Source organism: Ursus maritimus, unplaced genomic scaffold (assembly GCF_017311325.1).
Source record: "Ursus maritimus isolate PB19 unplaced genomic scaffold, ASM1731132v1 scaffold_13, whole genome shotgun sequence".
NCBI classification, from domain to species: Eukaryota; Metazoa; Chordata; class Mammalia; order Carnivora; family Ursidae; genus Ursus; species Ursus maritimus.
This window is the reverse complement of record NW_024423675.1, coordinates 22,087,878-22,111,041: the sequence shown is the minus strand read 5'-3', so window position 1 is coordinate 22,111,041 and position 23,164 is coordinate 22,087,878. Positions and strand designations below refer to the sequence as shown.

The 23,164-nt window shown below is 39.2% G+C and overlaps 2 protein-coding genes across 7 annotated transcripts in view; one reads left to right on the top strand and one right to left on the bottom strand.

The window, feature by feature from the left end:
- Positions 1-15,594, bottom strand: part of LOC103676991 — an 88,234-nt gene extending 72,640 nt beyond the window's left edge. For 4 of the 6 annotated variants that reach the window (XR_005834321.1, XR_005834319.1, XM_040627648.1 and 1 more), the window contains exon 1: positions 15,248-15,594. Coding sequence is in view for 3 of the 6 variants with exons in the window: in XM_040627648.1 (XP_040483582.1) it covers positions 15,248-15,477 (230 nt within the window). In the remaining 3 variants the exon portion in view is untranslated. Of the gene's footprint in view, positions 1-1,312; positions 1,427-10,352; positions 14,802-15,247 lie in introns of those variants that run through there. The other 2 variants (XR_005834323.1, XM_040627646.1) reach the window with 2 other exon arrangements.
- A 447-nt stretch (positions 15,595-16,041) lies between these two features.
- REV3L (REV3 like, DNA directed polymerase zeta catalytic subunit) overlaps positions 16,042-23,164 on the top strand; it is a 169,574-nt gene continuing 162,451 nt past the window's right edge. The window contains exon 1 of the mRNA XM_040627642.1: positions 16,042-16,185. Coding sequence (XP_040483576.1) covers positions 16,047-16,185 — 139 coding nt within the window. The 5' untranslated portion in view covers positions 16,042-16,046. The remainder of the gene's footprint in view (positions 16,186-23,164) is intronic.

The following is a 23,164-nucleotide window of genomic DNA, read 5'->3' as shown; positions in this document are numbered from 1 at the left end:
TCTCCAGGCCCTCCCTACTTTAGATTACTGTAATAGTCTCCTAACTGATTTCCTGGTCTGCAGTCTCTGCCTGCCTATCTCCTCACTACCAACTCCTTCCTGTATACAACTGTTAAATCAAGCCAGTTATCATTTCCTGCTCAAAACCTTCTGATTCCCCAGTATATGTTTGCCAATTCTAAATTCTCTGTACTCAAAGCCTTCCATAATCTGGTTCCAACCAGTTTTTTTAGGTTTTCTTCCATTTCTACTTATACTGTCAACCAATCTAGATGAATAAGGTTTTTTAAACATAGCTTACCTTTTCTGTTCCTATTGCTTTGGTTCTACTTTTTGGAATGCCTTTCTCTCATGGTGTTTATCCTACCCTACCTTCAATCTTTTTTAATCCATGACACACCACCCCAGGTTCTTTTGGTCATGTCCTCTTGTACCCTATATCCCGAACTCCCTGGTTAGAAATCTTTCTATTTGAAGCTTTTGGGTGCCTGGGTGGCTCATTCAGTTAAGGGTCTGACTCTTGATCTCAGCTCAGGTCTTGAGCTCAGGTCTTGATCTCAGGGTTGTGAGTTCAAGCCTTGCATTGGGTTCCATGCTGAACATGGAGCCTACTGAAAGAAGAAAAAAGAAAAGAAATCTACTTGAAGCTTTTACATCATACAAGTTGAACACGTACTACCTTAAATTATCACTACATACTTGTTTATTTGTCCTACCAGATTTTAAGAGCTTTCTATAACTAATTAATCTTCTATATTCCTCCACTACTCTGGTGATTTACACATAGTACTGATGAATGAAATCTGTTGAACAGATGAATAAATGGATGTTTATAACATGAGGCTAGTTTTTGGGACTGGTCTCCTTGAGGCAGCAGCCAGTGGCTGTGCTAGGAATTCCAGAACTGCTAGAATCAAAGGGTATAAATCTTGGCAGTTTGGAAGCAGAAGGTGCATCTAAACCAAGGATGATCAGATTGAGCACAGAGGCCAGTGCCAAGAAACCAAAAATAAGCATCAAGTGAAAAGATCCAAAGGCCAAACCTGAGACAACGTGTAGAACAAAGGGTTTGGAATCAGGCAAAGACACAGTAGAAGCAACAGTAGTTTAATAATAGGTTGATGGGGATCTGGAATGGTGGACTTCTTTTAGGGGCTTGTGCATAGCATTTACAGAATCAGAATTAGTGGTTTATTAGTAAAATGGAGTTGCCTAAGAGTCAGACATTGGGTGGGCAGCCATTTATCATTTCTAGCAAAGAAATGCATGGAAACAAATTTATAATAGCAAATATAGTGAAATATAAATAGACCTGCTTTGAGAGGTAGATTTCATTTGAGCTCCATTTTCTTCTGCTCTGTCATCTTAATTTGTTTCACATATTTGCATAAGTTCACATCCAAGTTCTAAAGCATTTTGTTGATTCCTCCATATTGCAAATAAAGAAAAACATTTTAAGAGAGATAATATCATAATACCCATACCAAACACAAAAACTCAGAATTTGGTATTGCTGTATGTTTTAGACTTTCAAACTACCAATCAATAAAGCTACAATAAGAACACTGTACCTAATAATCACTAATTTTTTTTTACATTAACTGTTTATATACTGGAAAATTCTAAGAATATTTTACAAGGTTTTTTTTTTTTTCTTGTTTTGTTTTGTTTTTAAATTTAAAACAGGGGCACCTGGGTGGCTTAGTCAGTTAAGCATCCCACTCTTGATTTCAGCTCAGGTCATGATCTCAGGGTGGTGAGACTGGCCCATGTCAGGCCCCACTATGGGCTTCCCTCTCCCTCTGCTTCTCCCCCCGCTCGCACATGCTCCCACTGCACGCATGCTCTCTCACTCATGCTCTCAAATAAATAAATAAAATCTTTGAAAAAAATAAAAAACATAAGATCTAAAACAAAAAAATCCTATTTATATAAAATGCATATTTTATTACTGAGAGCTCTACAAAGTTTAATTCTTACAGCTACCTTTCCCTAAAAGCATTTGTTTGCTTTCAGTCTGTGAGGCTGGGTTGAGCAGCTCTCTGCCACACACAGTGTTTCCTTGCACTAATTAGCAGCAAGCATTGTGGCAAAGACTAATGTCCAAATGAAAAGCAAAATTCACTTCGAATCCTATTGTAAATGTGCAATAGTCCTTTGCATGAATTATACGATAAATTTTGTTATTTTGAATTAAATAATGAATAAAGTACACTTTTCAAGCCTATACTATTCTTCCTGATATTACTGAGAGAAGGATAAACTCCCATATTAGTTCCTTGGGAAGTTAATATATTCGGCAAGCAACATAGAATAGGAAGGTCACTTACCAAGGAGCTGGTGACCTTGGTCTTACCTATTCTATGGGGTCTTAGGCAAGTCATTTATTCTTTCTAAGTCTCACTATCCTTATCATAAAATATAAAGACTTGAATTATTTCAGTGGTTCTTGCAAGAAAGACTGCATCGGGATTGCCTGTGGACATTTTATTTTGACTTGGTAGATGTGAGAAGGGAGGGCCTGGGTAACTGTAGCTTTACAACACTTCGTAACTGATTCTGATGCATAGTACTGGTTAAAAACAAATGCTCTAAATAATTTCTTGAGTCTTTTGCAATTCTAAAAGTCTACTTTTTATATCCAATCAATAGAATTTTAATAGCTCCTAGCTTTCATCATTAGTGTCTTCTTGTAATGAACAAATGTATTTTAGGAAATAGGGAAGCTGCCTCTAAATTATGAATAATAGCTTACAGTTACTGAGTGCTCACTAGTGCTAAGGTATTAACTCATTTAATATATGCAATTCAATCCTCACAACAACGAGGTGGGTACTAATATTACCATCTATACACCACAGGTGGGAAAACGGAGGCACAGAGAGTAATTTTCCCAAAGTTACAGAGCAGGTAAGTAGGGAAACTGGGCATAGAGCCTACACTCTTCACCAGTATGAGACCATCATTCAATATAAGTGACCTACACCTGCAAACAGCACCCTGCACTGCTCTCCACCCAAGAAGCACTGCTTTCTCAAGAAGGGTCTGTTTTTAGAAAATTTGTGGACTCTGAAACAATGGAAGGGGGAAGCTGGGAAAGGCAAGAATGAAATGACTCAAGGGAGCTAAGCCTAAGTCCCCAGACCCTGAGTTAACAACTAGAGACTACCTGGATTCACAAAAGCCTTGCTAAAAGGGTAATCATTCCCACGAATGATTTGCCTTCAGTTATCACTTCATTCCATAATGTTTGAGACATGTTCTTTTGCACTGATCCAATATTAATTTAAAAAACATTAGAAATCTACCTTATTGGGTTACCTAGACCCAAAAGTATAAAGTTAAAACAGGAAAGTAAGCACAAAAGCTATGTTAGAGACTCAGAGAGGGCATAGCGACATTGGAAATTATTCAGCCTGTTACTAATTTTGGGTATACAAAGGCATTAATTTATAAGTGTACCTTGGCATATGGAGTAGAGTCAAGTGCATTATAAGGATAACCTTCCCTTCCCAACAACATGGACAGAGTGACCTAACTGGTCTGTGGTCCTGAATGTACAATGTCAAATGCCAAACTACACAGCAGTGCCATTTTTTCTAACTGGGTGCACTCAGCATTCTGGGTGCAGGCACCCAGTTAGAGCTGCTGTTTTGCCAGGTTAGTGACAGCAGGGCAAGTAGGGCAAAGGTGATGTGGTTTCTGGCAAGAGAGTGGTAAAGTAATTTGAAATAGAATGCAGCAAAAGATCAAAGAAAGTGAAGGCAGGAGAAGGCTGATAGGGAGAAAAAAGAGAAATCTGGATTGGAGGTCCCACTTCAGAGAAATGTGAGAAGGACGAGAGACTGACGTAGAGAGAGGAAGAGCATTGGAGACATCAGGGAACTGAGAATGAGGAGCAACTGAGGGAGACCTGGGATGCATCTTGTGGCCAGAGAATGTGAAATCTGCATTTATGGAGTTAGAGATGAAACAGATTAGGTGTATGACAAGATCCAGGGTCAACAGAAACGAGCAGCTGAAGATCACTGGAGATGAGATGTCCAGGAACTTCGAGGATGGTATCCTGTCTACTTCAGTGATGGATTCACTCAGAATGAGGGTAGCAGTTAAGGAAAACAGGAAGACTGTAAGCCATGTGTCAGTCTTTAATAGTAAGTCTTGAAAGACTTTGGATATGCTTAGTATAGGGGACTGGATATTCTAGAAAGGGGATCCCCCCCCATCTATGACTTTTCAGTCTAAAAACAGTTCATACTAATGCAGAAGCAAGCAGCAGCTTAAGAAAAATGAGTAATGTTTCCCTTCATTCTTAAGACTAATCTTTGTTCCACTTTGTTTACTTGGTAAGAACCTGTATTTCACATTTTCATCTTAGGGCTAGCTTAGTATTTTGCCAAAGTTGAATAGAGAATGAAATTATTGCTAATTCAGGCAAGAAAAATCTCAGCTCCCCACTCTCATAAATTTGTAAAAATAAATGTTTAAAAAATAAATTACAACTCAGTTGCCCCAGTTCTGATTTGAAAACATCTGGTGAGACCCTGGGTACAGCTTCCCACTACTTTTTTTTTAAGTGTAAAAAATACACGTACAAAGGTTTCTTATAATCTTGAAAGAACAGGGTGGCATGCTATTTACTGACAGGCTGACCTTTACACAAAGAACCTCTACCTTCAACAAGCTGAAATTACTGTTACTGATGCCTTCAGAATATCACTGCCTCAGAAGCAGCATGTTTTGTCCAAGTGATACAGAAGTAGCTAGATAGACACCATTTGGTCACCAAATGGCGCAATGTAGAGGGCAGGGGAAAATTATTTCTACAGTACCAGCCATATGTCTGATACTGTGCAAGGAAGAAAATGAAATGTCAAATATGATTCCTAATGTCAAGAAGCTTAAAATTTATTGGTCAATTACATAATACTTGAGCCCAGAGCCATGTCTTACATTTTTAAAAAATTACTCTCAGCATCTAGCATAGGACTTTATAGATATCAACAAGAAGTTAATAACAAACTAAATACAAAATGTTTAGAATTAAGTAATAAAACACACATGTAACATAGGTAACTGAGAGAAGAGATAACAGTTGAGCTAGTGTCACTGTAATCTACGAAAAAAATCTTGTTCCTATTCTGTTTTGAGCAGGTACTGACACAGGAAGGTCCCTATTCCTACTCACTGAAATCTTTAGGGAAGAAAAAAACCGGATCAGTTTTTTTCCTACAGGTAGAAATTAGAAGGTCAGGCTTCTCCTGTGCTAGGTCATCAAGAGTGGCTGAGTCCTTACGTGCATCTTTTCCCAGATGGCCAAGGAAACTAGCCTTGAGCAATAGCTCTTTTAAGTATGCAAAACTATTGACCAGCCTGTTATTGAAACCCTTTCCCTCTTCGATTCTTTGATCTTATATTGTTATCCTTTCATTCATTTATCAAAAAATTATTGAGTACCTACTATATACCAGCAATCTGTTCCTATCTCTTACTTATTTCTTTACTACCTCTTTATTCTCTACCCTATCACTCCCAGTCACCTTACTCAGCCCTCAGCTCTATTCCTTTTTTTTTTTTAAGATTTTATTTATTTATTTGACAGAGATAGAGACAGCCAGTGAGAGAGGGAACACAAGCAGTGGGAGCAGGAGAGGAAGAAGCAGGCTCACAGCAGAGGAGCCTGATGCGGGGCTCGATCCCATAACGCCGGGATCACGCCCTGAGCTGAAGGCAGACGCTTAACTGCTGTGCCACCCAGGCGCCCCCTCAGCTCTATTCTTTTCTCTCTCTCCATATATATCTATATACCTATATATGTGTATATATACATATAAAATCTTATCCTTCAAAAAGTACATCAGTTCACTGAGGTTCATGTAGCCTTTAGGCTAGTACCTCCCAACCAGCATATCCTACACATACACATGGAAGAGGAGGTTAGAGTGTCTGTAAGGTCTTAAACTTCCTGCTACTGCTATGCCTTATTGATCATCCCTTCTTAGTCTTTTCTGCTGGCACCTCTTCCTCTAGGGAGTGTTAGGTTTTGAAAATTGTCTTTTCTGAATCTGTCTTTTCACTCTATATTCTTACAATTTCAGCTCCCTCTCCCTATCAATCTCCAAGGTTAAGAATGAATTTCTTTCTATTCTTGCTCTTTCTATATTTTAGGTCTCCACAGAGTCTGTTGCCCCAAGTTTATCTAGATAATTCCTCTTCTTCCTTAAATTTTAAAGTCCTATTCCTTAAGAAGTCTGTTCCTTTCCATAAACTAGGTTAGATAGCTCTGCTATGTGACTTTATTGCATCTGTCCTTTTCTTTTGAAGTATTCATCATCTCATATGATCTGTTTAATGGCTGTCTTGTCCAACAGACCAGGGGTAAACAATAGCCCATGGATGAAATCCAGCCCCATGCACATTTTACTGGAACCTAAACGCACTCTCTTATTTATGATCGTTGATGATTGCTTTTGCATTTCAATGGCAAAGTTGAGTAGTTGTGAGAGACCATATAGCCTGAAAACCCCAAATATTTATTATCTGTCCCCTTATAGGAATAGTTTGCCAAATGCTGCATTAGACTATAAGCCCCCAAAAGACTGAAATCATGCCTGCTGTTCTCATTTCTATATTCCTAGCACCTAGAGTACTGCCTGACGCATAAGTATTTCTGGACCGGTTGTATTTCAGTCTCAAGCTTTAACCCATCTTGTCAGTGATACAAATGAGATCATATTAATTGGCCTGTGCTTGTAACATTATAATCACTGCTTATCCAGATAATGATTGTAGTATTCTAGTCCAAGGGGAAAACAGAAATTAACCAAATAATAAACAAATGAATAGATTATCACAACCAGAGGTAAGTGTTATGGAAAAAAGGAATACTATACAAGTAGAATATGTAACAGAAAACCATAATCAAATATAAAGCTTGGGAAGACTTCCCAGAGGAAGTGAACTTTGACCTGAAATCTAAAGTGTGAACTAAGTTGGCAAAAAGAGGTGGAGAGAAGGAACATGGCATGTACCAAGATTTGATATTCTTGTCAAATAATAAACTATAAAGGTAGCTCCTTGAAACGTTAAGGGTAGGATCCAAAATGGAGCAAATGCTCAGTGGGATATTTATTATAATGAAAAATTTGAAACGCTCTGCTATTGGCCTACTGTGGGAAAGTGGCAAACTGTCGTATGTCCATAGCACAGTATATTCTGCATCCCTTAAAATAATGGATATGAAGAATTTTAACTTATATGGAAAATGCTTCTCCTATAATGTAAAGTAAAAAAAAGTGGGACATTGTTTCCACTAAGTAATATATTCATAGAAAAAATATATTCTAGAAGAAAAATAGACTAAAATGTTAATTATAACTGCCTCTGGGCAGGACTGAGTATCCTATATTTTCTTCATGGTTTTCCATATTTCCTATGCTATGCATTTAAAACCTTTAAGATTGGAAAAATACATTTTATTGAGAAAATAAATGTAAGTACCTACACATTTGAGGATAGTCTCTCCTGAACTCTGGAATGAGGATATGAAATGATCAAAACCCAGGAGAGTTCACTGTCAATAATGAAGATTATTAGTGGAAGTTTTCCTGGAATGTGATTTAAACTGTAGATATAAAAGTGCAGTGGGGACATTGGGCCCAGGGAAAACTACCCTGAGATATGCTGCTCTATACAGACACCTTGCTTCTGAGATTCTGTATCTTGATTATTTAAATTGGGAACTTAATCTAACCTTACTCCACGTGTGTTTGGTCTCTTCCTGTCTAGCCATAATCCATCAGAAATGCTCTGGTTTCAATGCTGGATACATAATTTAAATGAGGGTCTTGGAGAGCTCATGCATCAGCTCTAATACACTCTATTCTGAAAGCTTCTTTTATTTTTTTGTTCCTCAAACATCATCTTTAATTTATAGGCTCATTGGTCTCTCCCTTAAAACTATTACTGCTAATTTATGGAAGTGAGTGTGTTGAGAGTTGTTTTTAAAAAGTTTTGCTTCTTAGAACTAGGAAGATCGGTAGGGGAAGAAAGGGATAAAGAAGGGGGTAATCAGAAGGGGGAAATGAAGCATGAGAGACTATGGACTCTGAGAAACAAACTGAGGGCTTCAGAGGGGAGGGGGATGGGGTAATGGGATAGGCTGGTGATGGGTAGTAAGGAGGGCACGTATTGCATGGTGCACTGCGTGTTATACGCAAATAATGAATCATTGAACTTTACATCAGAAACCAGGGATGTACTGTATGGTGACTAATAAAATATAATAAAACATTAAAAAAAAAGTTTTGTTTCTTCCTGTAACTGAAATAAAAAGAACAGAAATTCTCACCACAATGATTAATTTGACTTCCCTTTAGTTAAAAAAAAAAAAAGAAATAAAACCTCATTCTTTTGGTTAAAATATACTTTATTAATCATTCAAGCAATACATATTTGTGTGCCTGTCGTACACCCAGGTAGGCGCTATGAATCCATTGGGGGAAGCCTGCATGAAGTCTTTTGAGAGTGTGTAGTTGATAGCAATTGCCTTCAGAGTTTACCATACAGGGTTTCCAAATCCCTCTGAGTTTCTTTTCCATCATGGTTTCAGAGAGGCAACACAGTGGATGAAGGGCTGAGTAAAAATTTCCTTTGGACTAGATCAGGGCTTTTCAACCTTGGCTCTATTGACATTTTGGGTCTGATAATTCTCTCTGTTATGGGAGCTGTCCTATGCATTCTAAGATATTTAGCTGCATCCATGGACTCTTACTTACTTGATACAGGTAGCAGTTCTTCAGATGTGATAATCAAAAATGTCTCCAGACATTTTACCAAATGTCCCCTGGGGGTGGGAGGGGCAAATAATTTACCTTGACTTTCACTGAATTTAGTAGAAAACAAACAAAAGCAACCAAATAATTGAATAAGAAAGAAAATACAAATTTTGCCAGATTACTATAACTTTCCACTTATTCTCTAGATTAGAAATGAATGGAAAGACACTGACAAGACCGTCCATTTCCTACAACAGAAATGACTAGTATATAGACCCTATATACTCTATAGTATTCTCTATAGTAGAAGATTCTCTATAGTAAAGGAGCAAAAGTAATAGATCTGGAGTAAGAAGGCTTGGCTTCATTTCTTTGGGCTTCAGTTTTCTGATCTAGAAAATGGAGGTGTAGTGGGAAAGCAGTAGAGAGAGTTGTAAATAGATCTTTTAATTTTTTAATTCAATAAATGTATAGTGGCTATACATGGAGCTCATATATAAAAGATAAAAAGACAGGGTCCTTTCTTTCAAGGAGAGTATAGTCTATTACAGTGACAAACTAATAAACAATTGCAATAATCTAAGAGTTATAATAGAGGCATGTAAAAAAAAAGGGGAAGCCTAGAAAGAACACCTAAATTTGTTTGGGGAAATCAGGGAGACCTTTACAAGTCTTAACTAAAACTTGAAAGATGAGTAAAAATTTTGGCAGGAGACAAGAACAAGGAAGATATTCCAGTTAGAAAGGCAAAGGCAGAGAAATCTGATGCTTTTTCAAAAAAAAAAAAAAAAAGTATATTTAAGGAACTATAAGTACTCCAGTGGTGTTAAAGAGTATATGAAAAGGTAAAATGACTATTACATTGTAGGATAATTTAAAATTTACATGATAGACCACCCTTGCTGTAGTGTAGAAAGTAAGTCTGGAGCGGAATGAGCCAAGAGGCCAATCAAGTGACTACTGCAATAGTCCACCTAAAGGTAGTGAAAGCCTACAGAAGGTCAATTATGTGGGCAGGAATGGGGAATATTCAGAGAGAGAATGGGAAAGACCTGAAGTCAGAATGTTGGAGGGATTATATAGCTAAGACTTACTGAGCACTTTTTGTATGTGTGCAATAGTTCATTTAATTCACATAATAAGCCTAATAGGGATGGAAAACAGTCCAATTTGCTAAAAATTAATTTGCTAAAGAATCCAGTAGTTGAGTTTAGCAAATAAACTTACAGAAATTTTTTTTATAGAAAATTCACCTTAAATTTATTTAACAAACGTATTCTTTGTAAAATTACTTTTTAGTGACTTGGCTTTTGGTAAAATGACTTACAACCTAAGATAATATACAATTATTCTCATTTTGTTGAGAAAATTGAGGTTCAGCATTAGCAAAGGCAAGGCCAGGTCTATGGAGCTAGAGCTTTTAATCTCTACATAGCTAATAACAGTATAGGGATAAAACAAATGATCCAGAATATCTTGTTCAGCTCTAATGTGTTATGATGAAAGAAACTTGCCCCCCCCCATGCCTTCCCCCTCCCCCCCCCAGAGGGATTTGGAAACCCTGTATGGCAAACTCTGAAGGCAATTGCTATCAACTACACACTCTCAAAAGACTTCATGCAGGTTTCCCCCAATGGATTCAAAACTTAAATCAAGTACCAAAATCTTATATTAAGAGTACCATAGCTTTTTATGGGAACTTCCTTAATTTTTCTTGACAGCTTTTTAAATTTTTCTCCCTTCAGCCAATTGATGAAGATAACGACAGTGAGATAGTTCTCTTTACTTTTCTGTAGTTTTTTTCTTAATTACCAGAGATTGCCATCTATCTGGAGTCAACTGTCATTTATATCCATGTGATACATAAAACCCACTGATCACTTTTAAACTTTCATCCCAAATATTTGTTTCATCACCAATGCAGATAGTATTATTTTTCTGACAATGGGGAAAAGGTCACCATAATTCTGTTCTCTCAGGTATGAGACTTCTGAAATCTTTTAAATTCAACTCTGTACTTTTCCCTGCCCGCGTATCACTAGCAAAAACTGCACATGACTGTTCTTGGATCTGTAATGACCATGGTTCCCACCCACAGACAGTGGAGTGCACTCCAGGAGTTCAGTAGAGAGTAGTAACACTTCTTGGGGGGCATTTTTGTCAGAGTATTTAACATCCCAGGGGCCAGGGATGTTAAATATCCTGTACGATGTAGAATTGTTTCACCTAACACATCGGGAGAAGCCCCTTGAGAAACACTGAGCTCAGGGTCAACTTCATGAGCATGCAAACCGTGCAGTTCTACAGGGCCCAGTGCTTGATCGAGTGTTCTGCAGTCACCATTTTGAAAATCTTCGTACTTTTATGTTTGAATGTCTGTTTTATACATGAAGTCCGGTGGTACGATGGATCATACATTCAAGCAGAGGAGGCCATGTGTGCATCTTTTCTTCCTTGCCACCCTGTTTGCATTTGGTCTTCATGGTGTGTCATAAACACAGGATTCTGATGGATCTATAAGGGATCTATCAGGGAGTTGCAGTGATGACAAGGCAAGCATATTACATCTATAGCTGATTTAGTGGATTGTTCTGAAAAGCTAAGCTCTCCATTCAAACCAGAACTTGCTTCAGATGCAAAAAAAAAAAAAAAAAGGCAATGGCATCCTTAAAAATACAAGTGACAAAAGAACCCTATCATATCTTTTCTTATTAGTGTGTGTTACTTCCCCATATTACCATTTACACTGAAAATGATGACAGAGAAGGAAAGGGAAAGGTAAGGCAACCCACGGTTTCCTTTCCTTTTGGTCCTTCCACACTCAAATTGGTAGGATGTGTGCATATCAAGAAGGGAAATACAAACAGTTGAGTTGGTTCTGTGCAGCATTTACACTGTTCTGATGAACACAAAATGCATATGCATGTATAAACTAGGAAATATGAATTGTGTAATTTTGGTGACTCTACGTATGACTTAAATGCTTTTATATTTGCGTTTATAAACGGCATTGCACAAAATAAAGATGAATGATAAAGTTCATTCTAATAATTTAAGATTCTAATTTTTCTTAGAATGACATTAACAAGCAAATAAAAAACATCATTACAAGTCAAAGGAGAGATGACAGAAAAAGCTTTATATTTTAGTAAGTATAATGGCACTCTTTTCTTTTTGAACAAGGGAACCCGCATTTTTCATTTTGCTCTGGGCTCAGCAAATTATGTAGCTGGCCTTGACTGAGCTAGCTTAAGCAGAAAGGGATTAAAGGACAGTGTTTAGTTCACAGTTCTCTGAGAGAACGAGGCTTGGATAATACCATTGCTAGAAACAACATCCAGGAAAAACCAAACCAGAAAGAACACTCATCCCACATCACAGGGCTATTCTAGTGGAAACTCATCCCAACACCACTTGCCAGTCAGCACCTATGACTCCAAAAATAGATGAAAGAGCTCTTCCCCAGCTACCCAGAGGAACCAAATATCTCCATCATGGTGTTTGCCAGAAAATCCATCTCCCTGAGTGTAGCTGAGGCATCATGTTGCTCACCTTCACACATATGTCTTGAATGGGTGCATCTGGTTGCTGGAAACCAGCTCACATGTACTGATATGCTGAAGCCAGCTGCTGATCGTTAGCATCTTTTCCAACTAACTCCACATTCAGTGAAGTCATTTTGGTAGCTTGGGAAGATTGACCAATAGTACAAAAAGAGTTTTTCCCTCAGCCATTAGTAAACATTTACCAGCACACCATTATCTAGCTGTAAGTAGCACTCTAGCTGCAAGGGAGTCTAGAAACTGTAGTTTTAAATTTTCTAGCTCCTAAAGGGCAGGAAAGCAAGCCAGAAGGGGATTGGATGAGTGTTGGGTAAGCCATCTTAAAATACCTGCTGAAAGATTATGGTAGCCTTTGCTTTCTGTTCTAAATTATAAATTGCTAATAGGCAAATACTAACAGACATTCAACAGTGTTGGTACAGAAGGTTTGGCAGGCTATTACCAAAAGCATAACATGATGAGTATAGGTCAGTGGACTAGAAGAGATAAAATGTTAACTGAGATGACTAAAATACATTTTTATGATGCTGGACTATAAACTCTGTAAGAGCAGGGACCATGTTTGTTTTGTCTCACTATATCTCAAATCACCAGGCAAAGAGAAGCCACTCAACAGTAACAACAACAACAAAAGAAATACTTAAGGATATGGACTTCAATTTTGGCATTTCTCTTATTCTGTGTAGATTAGACAATTCCAAATGATTTTATTTACTCCTTTTAGATGATTTAAACCTCTGGATGTCAACAGTTGTAATGATACTTTCACATATCTTATCGCATTTGAGCCTGAGAACTTAAAACAGGAATTACTATCCATTTCATTGATGAGGAAACAAACTCCATAAAGTGATCTTTCCAAGCTCACTTAGCTAGTAAATGACGGTTTAAAATTTTCATTTCCTGACTCAAAATTCCAGAACTCTTTCTTACTTACACATTTGATAGGAAGTATTGCCAGGTTTTCAATTCGAGCATCAGCTTAAACTCAATTACATGCAATGGACAAAATATCCTAATTTCATGCTGCAAATGTTTTTGAGTGAACATTCTTTCCTTGGCGCTTTGGAAAGATTTGAATTGTGGTTGCAACTGCCTTTTCTTAGTCAATGATGTTGATTGAAGAGGTAGGGGAAGGAAACCCTTTTCTAGAAATACCTAATCCATGAATTTGATGCTTTTACCTTTTTCTAATTAGGAATAATACAATTTAAATATTACAGATGTACTTGGATTATAATATAGTAGAGACTCTCAATTTTATACAACTTTACAATCATGAGAGGTGGGTGAGGTTGCTCATACAGATTTCCAGGCCTCATCCCTAAAGATGTGACTTAGTAAGAGCCAAAATATTAAATTTTAAAACTCCAGTGCCATCGAATATTATGAGAGTCACTGGTGTCATGCATGTGACATTCAGGTTGTATAAAAATATTTATTTTACGAGAAAATGCATTTTAGCACAGTAATGCTATTTTTAAATCACTTCCATAGCCTTCTAAAACTTAAATCAATTTAAGAGATTTGCCTCTTAAAAATATTAGGTAATTTCCTGTATATTAGAAATCTTGCTACCTATGTTTATTATAATCATGCTCTGAGGTTGAAAACTGCAGGCTAATTTACTGTGGTAATCAGCCTCAAATCCCTTGGAGCATAAATTCTTATTAGCATTATATGTTACGGAATTTATAGACAGCTTCTTGCCAGTGATCTGTCCCTTTGAGCCTTTTGATTTTCCTATTTGAAGAACCACAATGGCTCCAAATGAGGATCTCTCACACCACTTAAAATACATGGCAACCTGCGAACCATTAAAATACACCTGTATCATACATAAGTGTGAATGATCTCTAATTAGGGTAGGTTGAAAATGACTGTCAAAAGTCTTTTTATTCAGTGCCATACTTCGAACTTGAAACCATGGTTTCTGCCTTTTACTGCTTACGTCTTTTCGTTGGGAAGAAACCCTTCTGGTTTTAAGTAAAACTCTCGTTCCACAGAGGAGGAAACTGAGGTCCGAAGAAACCAAATTATTTGTCCAAGGTCACACCCAATATTAGTGACCAAATCAGACAAAAACCCCTCGGTTCCAATATGATGGCCAACCCAGCTGCTTTTGTTACTACCTTTTTTTTTTTTCGATTTCACAACTGCACCCCTATCTTCTCCCCCACTTTTTTGGATAAAGTTGTTTTGTTTAATAGTCCTTCCCCACCTCCTTTTTGCTTTTATGCCTTTGGGTAGTAAAACCACGCACAACCAGTTAATGAATAACGCTGGGTCTCCACATCTAACGCGGTGACTTCCACGGGCGTTTTTCCTTAGCCGAACATTTCTCTGAAAGGCTCTTAATCCTGGATTCTGCCGGGGGAGGGAGAAGGGGAGGGGGAAGGGGAAGGAGGTCACCCGGTGCGGACAAGTCCTTACATGTACACGCGCGCGTCCGGGACGCAGCCTGCGGGGCCAAAGAGGAAACCAAGGAAGGATCTATTAGGGCGGGAGGGAAGGAAAAGGGCGGGAGAAAAACATCGTGGTGGGAAATCCCTGAGCACCAGATCTGCCAACCCTTGGCAAAGCTAAGCAGAGCCGAGCATGAATAAACCCCTTTAGGTGGCCAGGCGCAGACACTGCAGCACAGCTGAAAAGGAGGGGGCGCAGCGGCTCGAGCCGCACGATCGGGAGGGAGCGCCCGGGCGGCCCTTTTATAGGCCGGAGCCCGCGCTCGCGCGCCCCCGCCCCTCGCACCGCCCCCGGGCCACGCGCGGAGCCTCGGCGTTACCTGAGAAGGGCCGGCTACGTCCGCGCCCGGCCCCGCCCGTTCCACCGCCCGCCCTCCCGCGAGGCCGCGGCGGCACGAGATCTGCGCCTCGCCTCCCTCCTCCCGCGGGCGGGTTTTCTTACCTTGTAAAAAGCCGTCTCCGCGGCTGCCCCCGCCTTCTCTGCTGGATGTGAAATGGCGGTCGGCTAGGCGAGCACCGCAGCTCCAGCCAGTCCCGCCTAGCCGCCAAAACGACCCCGAACACTGGCGGCCCCCTCCCGCAAGCCCCTCCGAGCCCATCCATGACATCGGCGCTCCGCCGCCCCCCCTCCGCTGCCCCCACCCAGGTGGCCGTGCCCACCGGCCGAGTCATCGATTCCCCGCGCCAGGCGCGGGCCCAGCTTTCCACCAGCCTCCTCCCTCGCTGCGATCCCGGGCGCGGGGGAGAAAACACCTTCTTGGCCCCCGCCCGGGTGCCCGCCCCGCTCCCTCCCTTTCCCGCCGCGTCCCCTCCCCCAACTACTCACCACCCTCCCTTCGCCACACACACAACCCCCTTCTCCCCTCCCCCAGTGGTTGCGTCCGTGACATCATCATCATGGCAACAAGAGCTGCAGCCTGGGACCGAGGAGCCCGTGTGATTCCCGGCGGCGGCGGCGGCAGTGGCGGCAGCACCAGCACCGACGAAAGCGCCAGGGCTTCTCTCCTGTTGCCCCTCGCCGGGTGCTCCTGAGGAGGCGGCGGCAGCAGTGCCAACACCGCCCCGCCCGCCGCCGCTGCTCACGGTTTCTGTGTGTGTGTGAGGGGAGGGGGCCGAGCTGAAGAGGGGAGGGGGCGCCGCCGCTGCTGTGGGGCCGTCGCTGCGGAAGAAGCCGCCGCCGCCGCCGCTGCTGCTGCTGCCAGATCGCTCGTGAAGAGGAGGCGGTGGCGGCGGCGGCGAACATGTTTTCAGTGAGGATAGTGACTGCCGACTACTACATGGCCAGCCCGCTGCAGGGGCTGGATATCTGCCAATCCCCCCTCACCCAGGCCCCTGTCAAGAAGGTGCCGGTGGTGCGAGTCTTCGGAGCGACCCCGGCAGGTAAGCGGGCGCGGGGCGCGGGCGGGAACCGGCGGGGCGCCCGGGCTGCCCTCCCTGCCGCGCACACGCGCGCACGCCGCCGGCCCTCGGTGTATTGCTGCCGCCTCTTCCTTCCCCTCCGCCCTCCTCGCCTTTTCCCCGGTGCGTGACAAGAGGCGCAAAAATGTGGGTCTGCGCGAGTGCTGCGCCCCCTCCTCCCCAGGCCGGGAGGCGGCGGGCGCCGAGTGTTTACAGTACGTGCGGAGGTCGGGAGCCGTATCCGGACTCCCTGTCTCGGTCCAGGGGGAAGCGAGCGCCCGCGAACAGCGCTCTGGCCCAGGAAGGGCAAGGTGGCCGCGCCATGTCCTCGGTGAACGGGTTCGCAGGGCCCCGCTCTGAGGTCGGTCGCTGGTGGGACTGCGGACACCCCCCTGCGTCTCCCAAGTGTCCTTTCTGGAAATGGCTTTACGAGGAGTGAGGAAGTGTCAGCTCTCTGTATTCTGTCTCTCCTCGCGTTCTCTCGCCAGCGCTCTCCTCTGCCCCTTCCGGAGATGCCGCGGGCTGAAGAGTGGCGCCTGGGGCCAAATAACCTTTCTCATTGAAGTGACCATGTGGTCTGTGAGTGCTGGTCGTGACTCCTTAGAGTTTAAGCCTCAGGGTCTGGGGACAGGGCAGCATCCTCAGGTGCATTGCTTTAAGGGAAACGTGGATCCATGGAAGTAGGAAATGCGTGTTTGTTGCCCAACGTAAAACATCCCACTCAATAGCGTGAATTTCTTAAGAACCACAGCTAAACTCAGCAACACATTTAGAAATGCCCCTATGCTGAGTTGTGGTATTGCGTTTTAAAAACACGTATCTTTAAAATAAAAAGTGTTTTGATGAACGAGTAGGGTGGGGAGACAGCGGTGACAGAAGCTACATTCTCAAAGCTCTCGGGGATTTATAATAATATAAATAGGTAGTGGCCAAATTTACAAGGTTTTAAATTGTTTTGGTTTTCTACATGCTTTGAACTGCCTACATGAAATCGTGGAGCTGCCTCCTAGAAAGGGATACTCTTACCGCTAGCTATGTATTGCCCTATGGGATTTTAGATAGCATTTCCCACTTGATGCTCCTTGCCCTAATCACTGTTCATCTTATTACTGCTGTTTCTGTGGACTACCAAGATAATAACACTTTCTCAAACATAAGCGCTTATTTTCAAGCAATTATCTTTTAATGTGAATTCTCTTTGTTAAAAATTTTAGTGTTGTTAGTGAGATTTGATACAGCATTCCTTTTTAAAATGAAAATGATTTTGATGATAAGGACCTGGTAAGGTGGTGAATTTGAGTGCTGTTAATTTGGTGAAAGTAACACCTGAAACTTTGGGGGCTGGAAAATAGAGGCAATAAAGTTCTGAAGGATAGATTTTCTGCCCCTTATAATGTATTGGTGCTGTCTTTGTTTCTAATTGGAATTTCAGTGTAATATACTGTTTGTTCTCACCTTAAGTATAGAGAAAGAATAAGAGAGTGACGTTGATATAGCTCTGTTCAGCCAGATTTCCGAATTATAAAGTGACATGGTAATAGGATATACTGTGGCATTTCTGTGTATTAAAGTTTGTATGGTTTGGATTACTTTTCTACACATAGTTCCCCTCCCCCACACACAGGTCGTTAAATATGTATCCCTGAATGATTTTTAAGGTGTGTTATAGAAAGTTTTGTTTGTGGAATAGGTGAATTTCACTGTGAGCTAGCAGTAATTCTATAATGTGAGAAAATATTCTTTAAAAGATAAAGATGAAGTACTTTTGTGTTTTTCAATATAAAAAGACATGGGGACTATTTATTCTATGATAAAGATTTATTTTTTCCCTTCTGGACATCTTACAATAGACTACCGCCCCCCCCCCCCAAGAAAACATACTTGAAATGTATAATGTAAATGAATATGGAAGACTTTTTTGTACCTACCATGAAGCATATAAAACTAGATACAAAGAAACTGAAACTTAAGGAGTATCAAATTGAGTTTACCATAAATATAGTTCTCAGTTTCACACATAAAAACTTCTGTGTTTCTTCAACAGGTGAAAAAATTTGAAGTCACTGGCATACATTGAGTTTATAGCCTTCATAAATCAAGCCAGCATTTTTAACATGTTAGAAACTCTCAGTAAAATTAGTATTAATTAAAGGTTAACAAAAACTATTCCAGTTCACCCATTAAAATAAAACTTGAAAATAATAAGAAGATAGGTCAATCTGACTTAGTAAAAATCTGAATGATAGCATTTTTAATGAATAGTTTTATCGTTTGGAAGTACAAACTATGTTTATATATTTACTAATTAGTGAAACAAATTAATGAAAAATAGTAACATGATAAATCCGTTACAATGAGTACCACAAATCTAAGCCTTTCATATATAGTAGTTAATTTTGGAAGTCCTTAATTCTGTATCTTAATTTGGAGAAGAGCTGTTTTTAAACTGAGTTTGCTTTATAAATGAGTCCTGAAAAATAGCAGCAGAAGAAATTGTCTCCCAAATAAAGAGGGCATTTCATATTTGTATTATACATTCTGAACTGATTGGTTTCTTATATTTTTACTAGTTCAGTTTTCTAGTCATAAAAGGTGTTTTTCTGCTTTAGAAAACAGTCCGGTTGACATCTGATTGTCCTGTGTTTTGAGGGCATATCTTGAATCATGTAAGAAATAAATTGTCTTAGGTTTGAAAGCTCTTGTATCTTGAGTTGGTGAAATTTGTAAAGGTATATAAAGAAAGTGGCATATTCAGATTTGAATGGTAAATCCTGACTGATTTAATCCCTTGCTGAGGATATTGATTCCTGAGAGAATCACTTAAATTTTCTTCATGTGAGTGATGGAATTATTTTTTAAAAACCAAAAAAACCTCTTCTGCTTTTCTTCACTCATTTAAAAATGTCTTAAACATTGTTTTGATATAACAATGTGTATTGAGCAGGGTAACAATGTTTCGGTGACTTGTTTTAATGGAGAGAAGCAAGGTTATAAATAACTAAAGCACAGGTCTGTGTTTTTTCACTTAGATTTGAATACAGGTGTGACTGCTCTGGGAATTGACTTCAAATAAAATCCTAAGGCTTCATTGTGAAGACCTGACTCCAGTGGATCTGGGAAGCTGTTCGGTTTCGACATCCCAACTCTGGCTTAGTTGCTTGATGTAACTCACTTCATGTTGAGTTTAGAAAACTCTCAGTTTCCTCAGCACCAGGTTAAACAGAATTATCCTCTCAAAAAGCTTCCTTGCTGAGATGCAGAGTAGGAGTAAATAGAAGAGTGTGAGTGAGATGTTCACGCAGCAAGTAATTAAACAAAGTAGGCCAAACAGACTATAGAGGGAGCTGCTTGTCTTTAAGATTACTGTAAGGAACTCTGCCACTTCCCCCTCTAGTCTTCCTCCAGGTAGTAAAAATTTTAGTAGATTGTTGTAGATGCTAACTGTTAAACATGAAATCAAGTTTTTCAACATAAGGAATTGATCATTCTGAAATGCTATATAAATTTATGTAGTTGCTTAATAACCTCACTTTTTTTTGTAAATTGGATTAACTAAGTTTGAGACGAAGACAGTTTTGAAAACCATACCATTGATCAACAATTCAAATTACAACTAATTTCTCTAATAAAACCCTTGTTTGTTCATAGTTTTTGTTTTGTTTTGTTTTTTGCTAAGCCATTTAAAAATATTTTAAGATCACATAATACCTATTTGATATAATTACTAGAGAGGTTTTTCAGGAGCACTACTGAGATTTAGTGATTTACCACAAACAGAATTAGTCACTTTAGTAGGCATTTGGAGCTCTGAATAGCAAATTTTGTTAGCTTTCTGTATTATATTTGATTTAAAATCACAATTAGTAAATCTGAAGTTGAAGCAGGGCCCTCTTAAATTTGGGCACGGTAGAATCTGGTAATAGCGATTGGTTTCATTCAGTGAACACTTAATGAGAACCTACTATCCATATTGAGCTATTTTTGGTGTCGTTATGAACAACTTTTACCCTCTAGACTCTCACAATATAGTAGAGATGACATGTAAACATAAGTCAAACATAGTTTGATTGGAGTATGACAGAAATGTGTATAAGAAAGCAAGGACTCAAAGGAGGACATGTCAGTGACCAACTAGCAGGCAGAAAGGAGTCAGGGAAGGCTTCATGAAGGAAGTATGGATTAAGTCATTTTTAAGGAATTTCAAAATTCTGATAGAGGAACAGATAAATGGTAATTCACAAATTGAAAACTGCTCTCGGCAGGGCAGCTTGGCAATACATATCATAATCCTTGAAATGTTTTTTGACCCAGTAATTCTAGTTGTAGGGATTTTAATCTATGAATGTAAATCTTTTGGCAAAATCTGATTATCTTTTGAATCCATCTACTTCTTTTCATTATCCATCACCACCCCAGTCTAAACTACTAGCATTTTTGGATGCATTTACAGTAGCCTCCTAATCTTGGCCTACCCCAGTCCACTCTGTTCCCTTCTAATCTGTTTTCTACACTGTAATCAGAGGGATCTTTTCAAAATGCAAACCTGATTATATCACCCTACTACTTGATATGCTTCAGTAGCTTTCCATTGCATTTAGGATAAGGACAAAGCTACATGTCTTATGTGGTGGCGTCTACATGTCTTATAAGGTCTTGCATAGTCTGGCCCCTACTTTTCTATCCAGTCATGGCTTGAGCCATGTTCTTCTTGCCTTGCTCTTTGTGTTCCAGCCATATTGGCCTTATTTCAGTACCTATTCTTGCCATGCTCCCTTCCACAATGAGGCCTTTGTAACTGCTGTTCCCTCTGCCTAGAATGTTTTTCCTTTTCCTTCACCTAAACTCTGATTTATCTTTCCTCAGGGAAGCCTTCCCTATCATAGACTCTCAAAACTCCACAAACTCTCCTTCATAACACTTGCTATAATTGTAATTTTATATATGTTGGAGATTAATGTCTGTTTTTCCCAGTAACCTCCATAAATGCTGGTAATGTGTTCATTTTTGCTCACCACTATACAGTCAATACTTAACCACAGTGCTTGAAAATCAAGCATTTTTGCAGGAATTAATCAGTAGATGATAGTCATAAACAGGGCACAACCTCAAATATTCAGCAGTTGGAAAATGGTTACATAAACTGGGCATATTCATATAGTAGAACTTATGTCATTAAAATAACATTTTAGAATATAAAATAATATAGGACAATGCTCAGTGTATTAATTGAAAAAATGAGTTTGCAAATATTTATTAAAATGCAGAAAAACAAAAATGTAAAGGTTGGTTATCTCTGAGAGGTGTGGTTTTTTTTTTTTTTAAGATTTTCTTATGGAGAGAATGTATTGATTTTATAATTTGGGAAAAAACTGTATAAAATTAAGGAAAAACTGGCTTTCTAGGTATGGTTCAGAAATAAAGCAAAAGAGACTTGAAGTTCATACTGGGCTCCAAAATAAGTATCCACCCAAATGCATGATTGGTGATATGATAGTTTGCACTTGATTATATAAATTCAATTTAGGAACTGCAGAATGATTCTTACATTAAAACAAGCCAGTGATTTCTGGCTTTTTAAAAATTATACCCATTCATATGTAAACTGATTTTAATTTTAAAATGTTCTGAAAAGTAGTACAGTTTTGGCACATAGCAATAATGAAACAGTGGAGGCCAGAAACTGACTTAAATATAAAGAAGAACTTACTGTGAAAACGGATGCTACCTTTACCTATTAGTATGGAAGAAATTTATTTAATAAACAGTGCTGAGATAGCCAGTTAATCATCTGGAAAAATAAAAAGTTGGTTTCCAGATGAATCAGAAGATTTAATGTGAAAACAAAACAACATAGGATAATTATTTTTAATATAATTTAGGAATGGTAAAGACGTTTCAATGTATGAAACAGAACTGGAGCCAGGTTGCTGATCTTTACAACATAAAATATAAATTCTGTATAGAGAAAAACATAAAGTTGAAAGACTAGTAAAGCTTATTTGTACACTTTTCACAAAGGGCTAATGCCCTCCTAATATACAAAGAGCTCCTAGAAAATAATCTAGTAGACAAAATGAGCAAAGAGAATTCATATGAAAAGGTGTGTAATTTTATTTGTAAAGGAGATGTAAATCAAAGCTACAACATACTATTTATCACCTATCAAATTAGGAACAATTGATTACATAGTATAACTTGGGGGGAATGAGAGGAAAGGGAAATGGGCATTCTCATATTGCTGGTGGGAATATAAATTGTTCATTTTCTATGGAAAGCAATTTGGAAATCATTTTCAAAATTAAAGATACACATATATTTTTATCTAGCAATTTCATTCAAGGACTTCATCCTCAAATATTTTATATATGTTTTAAATGAACATGTAAGAATATTTGTGGCAGCATTGTTTGTCATTGCAAAAAATTGGAAACAACCTAAACATAGATCAGTTAGGGGAATGGTTAAGTAAATAATGGTATATCTATTCAATGGATTACTAGGCAACCCTTAAATTAATGAAGCAACCCTGTGTACAACTGCAATGGTGCCATGTCTAAAATATATTAAGAGAGAAAAAAGCAACATACAAGACTCCATGTATAGTATGCTGCCATTTGTGTGGTTTAAAAATATATATGTGTGTGTGTGTGTGTGTGTGTATGTGTGTGTAAATATCAAAGGGTGTATGAGAGTTTGGTAACAGTGGTTGCCTCCGGTGAAGGGAACTGGTAGCCTAGAGGACAAAGGTGGGAGACTGAATTTCTGTTTAGTATACTGTTTGGTAATTTTGGAATTTTTTTTTTTACCATGTGCATGTGATACCTATTCAGAGTTCATGGTTTTTTTTTTTTTTATTTTTTTAAGTTGTGTTTGAAGGGATTGGTAAAGAAGAACAAAAACAAAAAGTTATTTGGTTGTGAACAGTTGTCAAATGATTACTGCAATATTGTTTAATTTTAGA